The sequence below is a fragment of the Hakea prostrata genome, chromosome 1, assembly GCF_041222555.1.
Source record: "Hakea prostrata isolate BN-2017 chromosome 1, UWA_Hpros_2, whole genome shotgun sequence".
NCBI classification, from domain to species: Eukaryota; Viridiplantae; Streptophyta; class Magnoliopsida; order Proteales; family Proteaceae; genus Hakea; species Hakea prostrata.
Window position 1 is genome coordinate 31539180 of NC_142600.1, and position 11411 is coordinate 31550590.

General features: G+C 35.5%; 1 protein-coding gene across 1 annotated transcript; it reads left to right on the forward strand.

Annotated features, from left to right (window-relative positions):
• Positions 1–3995: 3995 nt before the first annotated feature.
• On the forward strand, positions 3996–8285 carry LOC149028741 (alpha-farnesene synthase-like). The gene is given in 7 exon segments (XM_089138857.1): positions 3996–4187; positions 5354–5630; positions 5722–6133; positions 6193–6411; positions 7044–7182; positions 7280–7528; positions 7659–8285. Coding segments are annotated over 7 exon segments (1716 nt in total). The 5' UTR covers positions 3996–4061; the 3' UTR covers positions 7953–8285.
• Positions 8286–11411: the final 3126 nt, after the last annotated feature.

Genomic DNA, 11411 nt, shown 5'->3' on the forward strand with positions numbered 1-11411 from the left:
CCAACAATAGGGCAGCATCCAGTGGACAGCAGGAAGCTGTAAGAGAGCATTCGGATGAACAGCAATTGCAAAAGAGGTGTTTCCAGATTTATGCTGAAGGTTCATGGGATTCCTAAACCTATATAAAGGGGGGGGGTCCAAGGTGTTTGATTTGGAATGCTAGTGGGAACTTCTTGGCCGCAAAATCAACAGCAAGTACAACTTCTTTTGCAGCACAAGTGGACCTAGAAACCATAACGCATTCAGTCCACATGACCATTAATCTATGAATCAATAATGTAATGATTTGTTCATATTGTAAAAATGCTTTGTTAGCCTTTACTGGGCAAATCAAATCTCTTAATTGGTAATATAGCAGCATCTCTGAAGTTATTGATGCTTTGTCTTTTCAATTTGAACATATTGAGTTTAGGTACATTCATAGTAGTGGTAACGTCTTTGCGGATTAGTTAGCAAGAGGGTCAAGGTCTCTTTGCCTTTCTACAATTTGTTGGTTGTCCGATCCCCAGCTCCTTTTTTATAAACTCTACTTTGATTATCCTCTACTCGAATTACTCTGGAAAGTTTAATATAACTTGTTTATTGATTAAAAAAAAAATAATAATAATAAAGAAAGAGAAGAATCAGGTGAGAAAAAATCGAAGTGCACATATATGACAAGATGCAAATTTCTTAGCAATTTTATGAATGAAACTGTTAATTTCATAATAAGCCTCAATCAAGTCATTAAAAAATGGGGTAATTTTCATCTGGACCCTTGAGGTTTGGTCCATATCATTTTTAGTCCAAATAAATGGACACTTTGCATCTACCTCCCTTGAGGTAACCAATAAGATCAATTAAGGACAAATTGTGATTTTTATGACAAAAATACCCTTACGTCTATTCTACTGTAAGATTTGCATCATGTCTTCACAATTAAATCCAACGGTGAAAATCAAAAGAGTGGGGTATTTGGATCTTGTAAATTTATGAATTATTAAACCTTTGAATATAAAATTAAATAGTGTGAGTTTACTTGTAAAAACTATTTTTTATTTTTACATTTAAAGATTTAAATTTCTTAATTTACAAAATCAACCCCTTATTTACCTGCCAAATCCCTCTTCATTTTGCAACGAAGAGAACTGTGCGCCGTCCTTCTCTGATTCCTCATCAACTGTGATGGCCAGTATCGATATGGGTACTAGTAGTAGTAGCTTTAGCTTTTCCTACCTCATTAATGGCTTCAACTTTTTTACTGACGACTAGGTTCCGCCGGGAGTCTCTAACGTTTTTGTTTCCACCATTTCCGGTGATGATGAGTGGTTGGGTCGTGTCCTTAGTGGATCTCCTTTTGAGTTTGACGAAGACTACCAGTATAGTCTCTTTCTCTTTCTCTTCATTCTCTATATGTCTTTTTAGGGTTTTCTTTTGAAGTTTTTCACATTTTGTTAAGGTTTCTCTTCTCTACTTTTTCTTCTTCTTGGTTCCTGTGCAGTTGTTGTTGAACAGAAAATGAATGAAACAAACAATAGACTACTACTTGCGTGCAGCTTTTTCTCCTTTTTCCACAATTTTTATGGAGATAGATAGAGCTCTAGAAGCTTGTTTGATTAATTAACAGTCCCTCTCAGCATTAGTCATTAAGGAATTGGGAATCGAGTAAATAAGGGGTTTATTTTGTAAATTAAGAAACTTTAAATTTTTAAATGTAAAAATAAAAATTAGTTTTTACAAGTGTACCCAACTATTTGATTTTATATTCAAAAGTTTAATAATTCATAAATTTACAAGATGCAAATACCTCTCATTTAATTTTTACCGTTGGATTTAATTGTAAAGACATGATGCAAATCTACAGTAGAATAGATGTGATTTTTTGTCATAAAAATCACAATTTGTCCTTAATTAATCTTATTGGATACCTCAGGGGAGACAGATGCAAACTGTTCATTTATTTGGACTAAAATTGACATAGATCAAACCTCAAAGGGTCCAGGTAAAAATTACCCTTAAAAAAAATGCTACACCTTGCTATAAAGAGTGAAAGCAAGCTTTCTCTACCAGAACTCTAAAAAATCTCATAAATATCAAAGTCGCTTTAATGTCCATTCAATACTTTTTAAGCCAAAAAAAAAAAGAAAAAGAAAAAGAAAAAAAAAGAGACAAACTATAAGTACCTAATATATTATGGCATATTATTATTTCATTTGGGCTTTTATTTATGACCACAAATTCGCATAAATATCTACATTCATAGGACTGTAACATCTTTGCAGATTAGTTAGCAAGAGGTCAAGTTCTCTTTTGCCTTTTTACAATTTGATGGCTGTCCCCAGCTCCTTTTTTTTTATAAACTCTAATTGATTATCCTCTAGTATTGTTACTCTGGAAAGTTTAATATAAATTGCTTATTGATAAACTTGATATATAATAAATAAAATGGCTCGAATTAGTTCGAATAAACCCAAGTCGGACCAGTTCGGATAAATCCAGGTCTAATCAGGTCGAATACACTCAGGTCGAACAGATCAAGTCAAGGTCGGTTATACAAGCGTAAAGGCATGATAACAAAGTGAATCTTAGTAGATTGATAACCGAAGACAAAGTATTCGATTGGGACTCAATAACTCATATTTGAGTAGGACTCAATCACTAAAGTTCGTATTGCAATCCAAGTAATGTTTTAGTTCGAGACAAACTCATACATAGAAAACCTATAAAAAAATAAGGGAGCACAAGAAAAAGGTACACTGCATAGAACCATCACTATTCGAATTATTATTGTTCATTATTTTCTTGTCTTCCTCAATTGGATTCCTAACTAGATCGTCAGAGGTGAAAACTTGACCTCCACGGTCGACCTCATTCTTGCAGGTTCATCCAGCTGAAGGGACGAACAGGATTGTGCAGCAACAAAACTAATAAAATAATAATAAAAAAAAGAAAAGAATCAAGCGAGGAAAAAAAATCAGCGCACATATATGACAAGATGCAAATTTGTTAACAATTTTATGAATGAAACTGATAATTTGATGACTAGCCTTTCTCAAGTAATTAAAAAATGCTTGACTTGTAGGAATCTTTACCATAATTCTAAAAAATCTTATAAATATCAAAGTCACTTTCATGTCCATTCAATACTTCTTCCCAAAAAAAAAAAAAAAAAACTATAAGTACCTAATATATTATGGCATATAATTATTTCATTTGGGCTTTTATTTATGACCACAAATTCGCATAAATATTTACATTCATAGGACTGGTAACATCTTTGCAGATTAGTTAGCAAGAGGTCAAGTTCTATTTGCCTTTTTACAATTTGATGGCTGTCCCCAACTCCTTTTTTAATAAACTCTACTTGATTATCCTCTAGTAGTGTTACTCTGGAAAGTTTAATATAAGTTGTTTATTTATAAAATAATGTAATAATAATAAAGAAAAGAAAAGAATCAGGCAAGGAAAAAAAATCAGCGCACATATATGACAAGATGCAAATTTGTTAGCAATTTTATGAATGAAACTGGTAATTTGATGACAAGCCTCTGTCAAGTAATTAAAAAATGCTTGACTTGTAAGAAGCTTTACATTTTGCTATAAAGAGTGAAATCATACTGAAAAAGGCTAAAGCTTTCTCTACCATAATTCTAAAAAATCTTATAAATATCAAAGTCACTTTCATGTCCATTCAATACTTAACCGAAAAAAAAAAACTATAAATACCTAATATATTGTGGCATAATTATTTCACTTGGACTTTAGTTTATCACGACAGATTCTTATGAATTGATTTTTTACGTGAATCTTAATATGACAATCGCTCGGGTTGCTATTTGGTTGCACGACTAAAACAAATGCACACAGATCTGTGAAAGATAAGTCCAAATTCCCTTGTTCCATAAATAATGGAGTCACATTTTGGATTCTCTGAAGAGGCTGCATCATTGTCACCTTTTTCCTATATATAGGTACCAATTGGACTCTACTCCTCTTTAAACTAAACACTTCTTCCCGAGAGATCTTTCTAGCTAGACTTGCTTGCAAGTCCTTGCATTTCCCATTTCACAAAAGAAGGCATCATGGAGGGTCTCATAGCTATGCCCAAGCATGCTAATGATGATAGTGCCAATAAGAGAAGAACTGCCAGTTACAAACCAAACATTTGGGATTATGAATTTGTGCAATCACTTCAAAGCAAATTCTCGGTGAGAAAAATTTAATAAGTTCTTATGTGGAGTATGTTTATTTTTTTAATATATTTTTGTTATTTGATATGTATTTTCAAGTCATAACTTTGCTAAACATGGAAACCTTATGAATTAGTTAGTGTTGCTCCAAAAACCTGTTCGGCAGCACAAGCGAACAACTTGCAAAAAACTTGCTCAATCGGGTTAATTGGTCGAGGAATGTTTCCGACTAACGAGTTAGTGGAAGTGCACAACTTTTAGAAGAGAAAAACAACTTGTAGAGCTCTCAATGCTAGAGAGAATGACCCTAGAATGCCTACCTGTTAATGAGGAAGATGTTGGTATTTATAGCTTAGTAAGTTACCTTAGCTGTGCAATGATGGAGTTTGACTTAAACTCTATAATTGTTGTTAACCTCCCCGAGGAGAGGAGCTGGAATGTTATCTGCTGAGAGAGTATTACTTGGATTGTAGTTGTGGAGTCTGATTTAGACTCTGATAGCAATTCGAACTATTCAACTTGATCGGAATCCTTATCTCTATCTTTAAGGAGGTTGGCTATGCTTAGTGCGTATGTTTCATATGTTATCTTGTTTATGAACAGCTCAAAGTATGGTTGGTTCAGATGTTTTGGGGTCGATTGTGGTTGAACCGTCCAACCAATAGTTGTTGAACTATCAAATATAGGTTGACCACAACAGTTAAATATGCTATATTTTTAAGACTCTGTTTTCTATTTTCTCAATTGTCTTTTTTTATATAGATTATTCTAAATGAGTGTAAGTATAGGTTGAATATAGGTTTTTAACTATCGATTCACATCTTTACCATTTTAAATTTAAGAATTTATGACTTTCTTTCCTTAACTCTTACTCTTTTTAGGTTTTTGTTTGATTTTCTTATATAACTATTGAATTTCTTTTGTTCTTGTTTTAATAGAAAATATTAAAAAAAAAACTCATATCTTAAATTAAAAATCTTCTAAAAATAAAAAAATATAATCAAAGATTGTAATTGGATGATAATCGATGGGAAGTTGGAGTATTGCTATGTTTGCATCTAATAATTGGATGGATTTGAATACCCCTAATTGAATATGAATACGAATTTGAAAGCGAATTTCAATATTCATTTACCGCCCACTAGTGAGTCGTCTAATCTAACAGATTTCCTTCTATCAAGTAGGAAACCTTCAAAAGGCGCGTTAAGAAGCTGGAGGAAGATATGAAACATTTGCTCGTAAAACATAAAGAGATGGTCCCACTGGCTGATCAGCTTGATTTGATCGACGACATCCAAAGGTTAGGTCTTCAGTATCATTTCGAGAAGGAGATCAAAGAAGCATTGGATGAATTGATGTCATTCCTAAGAAATGGTGGTAGACTAAGTAGTGATGATGATATCCATTCTACGGCTCTATGCTTCAGGCTTCTCAGGCAACATGGTTATTTTGTGTCACAAGGTATAGTTTATCCATACTCTCCTCCCCCATTGATCATTTCATCTAGAAATAAGATTCACATTTGACCTATCTCCTGTTCTGTGAGATGCAGATCAGTTTAGCAGCTTCATGGATGAAACTGATAATTTCAGGACAAGCCTTTCTCTGGACATTAAAGGAATGCTTAGCCTGTATGAAGCTTCACATCTTGCTATAGAGGGTGAAACCGTGATGGAAAAGGCAAGAGCTTTCTCTACCAGAACTTTAAAGGATCTCATCATCAAAAGAAATTTTGATCATGACCCACACCTTGCGCAACAAATTGCCCATGCGCTGGAGGTTCCTTCCCACTGTAGGGTTCCATGGATAGAAGCCAGGTGGTACACTCATGCATATGAGAGCAAAAATCATTTAAACTCTAAATTACTGGAACTTGCGAAAGTGAACTTCAACATGGTTCAAGCAACCCATCAAGGAGAGCTGCGGGAAATATATATGAAAGGCCATTGATAAACTTATCTCCAGTGAGCCAGTGATGATCTTAAATATAGTACATGAATCTAATTTCTCTACTGTTGTGCAGGTGGTGGAAAGAGGAGGGCCTTGCTGAGAAGTTGAGCTTTGCAAGGCATCGATTAGTGGAGTGTTTCTTGTGGTCGGTGGGGTCAGTTTTTGGGCCTCAATATGGGAATCTGAGAAAATGGCTGACTAAAATAATCAATCTGATTATCTTAATTGATGATGTTTACGATATTTATGGCTCTATGGATGAATTAGAGTACTTCACCGATGCAGTGGAAAGGTAAGCGTGAGAAGCACAACATTGACGGTTGCTTCATTATGTCCAAATCGTCATAGGTTCTCCAGAAACAAGAGTAAGACTGAATTCCCAGCCTCACTAGACTCCATCGCAATGATAATCTCGTGTATGTTAGAAAAATAACACAAAAGCCTCCACACACACAAAAGACTAGATTTACCTGGATCTCTTATTGAAGGCTATATCCACAGAAGGAGAGATTGTGTTTTACTATTAGGAAGAAGAACAGAGTAGATCCTCGACGTTTTCTACCCTTTCCAACCCCTTCTGGAGATTGCATATAAGAACAGGTGACAACCTTTACTTCAAAGAAAAAGACTAGAGTGCCCATGTACTCAAAAATACCCAAGACAGCAAAACAAGACCTCCAGACAGTTTAGGGTCCAAAATCAGCCAATTTGAAGAACTTGTAATTTTAAACAAGAGCCATGCCCATTTGGTGATGATCCACACTGAAAATATGGTCTTCCAACCACGGTTATGCCCTGTGAAACGGGTCGAGATATTTTACATGCTGAAAAATTATTTTTCACACAATAGTGTAATGGGCAATGTCCTTTTTTAATATTGTCAACATATGTTACTCAATTTATCCACCTAGTTTCATCCTTCAGGTGGGATGAGAAGAAAATTGACCACCTACCAGAGTATATGAAGATGTGTTTTCTCACACTTCATGGAACGACTATTGAAATCTGCAGTGGCGTTCAGAATGACCAGAAGATGAACATTATGACTCATCTTAAGAAAGTGGTAAGTACATCAATTCTCTGGTTTCTTTAGCTTCCATTTTCCATCTCCTCATGTTCTTCTCTAATTAAAATTAACTGGTAATAACCTTGAAACGCAGTGGATAGATTTCTGTAAAGCATTAATGCTAGAAGCAAAGTGGTACAGTAGTGGATATTCACCTTCTCTACGAGAGTATCTAGACAATGCAAGAATTTCATCCTCAGGTGAAATTCTTCTTGTTCATGGATATTTTGCCCTAGCTCATGAAAAGAGCAATCAAGTTGTAGGTTTCCTGGAGACCAATCAGGATTTTGCGTACCATCCATCCCTGATCATTCGGCTTTGCAATGATTTAGGGACTTCAGCGGTAATTACCTTTCCTACCGAAGTCAATAGCAGTAGTTTTCCTTTTCACTAGAGTGGATTTAAAAGTCGGAGGATTTCCCTGACCTTTATTAGTAATTTATGTAGTTTGGATAAATTTGGTGTTTTCTCAGGCGGAGTTGGAGAGAGGTGACGCTCCATCATCAATCCTATGTTACATGAGGGAAGCACAAGTTTCAGAGGAGATAGCTCGAGAGCACATAAAAGGCATGATAAATGAGTCATGGAAGAGAATGAATGAGAAATGCATCACCCATTCATCTCATTTGCCTTCTGCATTTCTGAACTTTACCTACAACATTGCACGAGTGGCTCATTTTATTTACCAACATGGAGATGGCTTTGGGGTTCAAGATCGCGAAACCAAAACTACTATCTTGTCTTTGCTAGTCCAACCTATCCATTGAATAAACTGTCCCTATTAAATGATGTCATGGTTTGACTGTTGGATCCATCATAATATATATTGTTCCTATATTAATTAAAGCATGTGTTATGAATATAATCAACGAAAGTGTAGATGGATAAATACCACTATTGTTCTTGTTGTAGGTTCACTTTCTCTTCCTTCCTTGAATCTTCTGAAGCCTTTCACTCTTTGGAATCCTTTGTTTGGATTTGTGTGGAAACAACCTCAAACCCAAATATTATGTGTGACGGCTATGGGACCCAAGAAGTTATTTATAATATAAAACCTTATATTTAACCACTCTCACAATGGTAAGGTCAGTAATACCCTTGATTAAATACCCTGAATGAATATGGGCTCTAAATAATGGACCAGTGTTAGTTAAGCTCACAACCCAACAATCTCCCACTTGGGCTACACAAACACGGGTACCTTTACTTAGGCATTTGGCCACAACTCCCATACTTCTTCATCGATCAGAAAACTTGATTCAACCAACAAACAATTAATGTGAACGATAATAGGAGATGCTCCTCAATATAAATCAATATAAGGAACACAACTATCTGCCATTACAGTCATTAACAACTTGTTAATATAAACCCTTGGGTGCATACAAGAGTTAAAGAATGCAAAACCTTATGCGATCACAAAAGCATTCTCTCTTGTGGGTCATTTTCTAATCAATAAAGCTTACCTCGAATTATCTCACAGGTGGAATATTCAGATATTAATTATAATTTGGCAAACCTCCATAATCAATCTAACGTTAATATCTAACTTTAGCAAAAACCGCCTATTGGCATGACTGCCTGTGGCAAACCCACCTATTGGCATAACTGCCTGTGGCAACATTGCTATCTAGGATTTAGGCTAAATACCACTATTGTTATCAGAACCTTAATTATTGACACAAGATGAAAACAAAATAACCATCTTATTTATGAATAAATTTCATAATGAAGTAAAAAATGTTGAATAAAAACAAATAATAACTCCCATTAAATGAAAGTATCAAAATATTCTAGGACACCCATACTGAAACCCGATTCTTATAAAAATTCCCACCTGAAAGTGCCTTAGTAAGTGGATATGCCTACATTTTATTAGCAGGGATATGTTGAATATCAATTTCCTTGGCAATGACATTTTCCCTCATAAGTAAATACTTGATATCAATGTGCTTAGAGTTCCCAGATCTCTTATTGTTTTTTGAAAAGAACACAGTAGAATTTTTGTCACACCACATTTTTAAAAGGCCTTGAAATCGAATCAACTACCTTGAGCTCAGTAATCAAATTTCTGAGCCCCATAGCCTGCTTGGTTACCTCATAAAGTGCCACAAACTCTGCTTACATGGTGGAAGATGCTAGTATAGTTTGTTTTGCATTCCTCCACCTCCCATCATAAAAATATATCCTGAAGTGGACTTTAGATCATCAGTGCAACCAAAAAAATCTGAGTCAAAATATGTTGTCACCTCTAGCTTCTCACTAGCACTGTAAATAAGCTAGAAGTCTTTTGTTCTCTAAAAATACCTCATGACCTTTTTTGTTGCAGTCCAGTGAGCCACACCAGCATTAGACTGAAACCTTCCAAGTACCCTAACTGCAAAAGCAAATCTAGACGAGTACATACTTGTGCATACATCAAGTTCCTTACTGTAGAAGCATAGGGTTTGTCATTCATCTGTATCCTTTCCAAGTCATTCTTTGGACATTGAGCCTTATTTAGCTTGTCCCCTTTGCTGATGGGTGTATCACTTCCTAAGCATTTTGACATACTAAACCTTTTAAGAGCCTTGTCAATATAAGTCTGTTGAGACAGTCTAAGAAGTCCTCGACTCCTGTCTCGACTGATCTCAATACTAAGGACATACTTTGCTTCACCCATGTCTTCCATTTCAAAATTCTCTAACAGGAATTTCTTGGTTTCATAAAGTAAGTTTGTGCTATTACTTGCTAGAAGGATATCATCCACATATAGCACCAAAATAATAAAATTGTCCCTATTGATTTTTAGGTAGATACATTGATCAATGGGGTTCTCTATGAAACAAAAAGATGCCATTTGCTTGATCAAATTTCAGCTACCATTGTCTAGAAGCTTGTTTTAAGCCATAGAGAGACTTTCTCAACTTGCAGACTAGATGTTCTTTACCCTTCTCCTAAGAACCTACTAGTTGCTTCATAAAAACTTGCTCTGTAAGGTCACCATTCAAAAAAGCTATTTTCACATCCATCTGGTGCAACTCCAAATTGCAATGGGTGATAATGGTCATGATGACTCTAAAGGAATCTTTTGAAGAAATAGGTGAGAAGGTTTCGTTGTAGTCAACTCCTTCTTGTTGTGTAAATCCCTTTGCTACTAACCTTGCCTTGTAACGCTCCACCCTACCCTGTGAATCTGTTTTGGTCTTAAACACCCATTTGCAAGCTATAGGTTTACAATGTTGTGGTAGTTCTACAAGATCTCACACACCATTATGACTAATGGACTTCAATTCGTCTTTCATTGCTTCCATCCATTTGTCTGTTTTACAGTGATTCATTACCTGTTAGAAATTAAGTGGGTCCTCTTCTCCTCCTCCTATATCAAACTCGCATTCATTCAAATAGACCAGATAATCTGAACTTTATCAAGTTTTGCGGGTCCTAGTGGATCTTCTAAGTGGTTGAGCTGCAGGAACATTTGCATTTGCTTCCACTTCTTCAGCTATCTCAGCCTCAAGAGGATTCTCTTCCATAGTTGGAGGAGATTCACAAGTTATGTCTTCAAGAGGTGGTAATAAAGATGCAATTGGGGTTGAAGTAGGGGTAATGATTTGCTCATCAAAAACAAGATTCAGTGGATTAGAAGAATCTTTACAGGACTCGAAAAATTTAGCACGGATGGTTTCAATAATATTCCTTTCAGAACCAGGGTTGTAGAATCTGTAACCTTTCGATCTATCTAGGTACCCTACAAAATGGCAGCTCACTATCCTTGGATCCTAGACCTTCTGATGAGGATTAAAAATTTTCTTTTTTGCTTGATAACCCCAAATTCACAAGTATCGGATGCTTGGCTTTTTTCCAATCCAGAGTTCCTATGGAGTCTTACATACTGTTTTACTTGGCACCCTATTCAAAACATAAGCAACAGTCTTGAGTGCCTCACCTCATAATGATTTTGGTAATGCAAAATTGCTCATTATGGATCTAACCATGTCCTTCAGAGTTCTATTTCTCCTTTCTACAACACCATTTTGTTGAAGAAAATTTGGCATGGAATACTGACAAATTATTCCATGTTCTTGAAGAAAAAGGGTGAAGGGTCCTAGTTGTTGTTTAGTGTTTCCACTCCTTCCATAGTATTCTCCACCCCTACCAGATCTGACATCTTTAATTTCCTTCGAGTGGAATGAGTTCAATCTACTTCATCCTTGAAATTTTTAAAAGAGTCCAAAACACTAGAC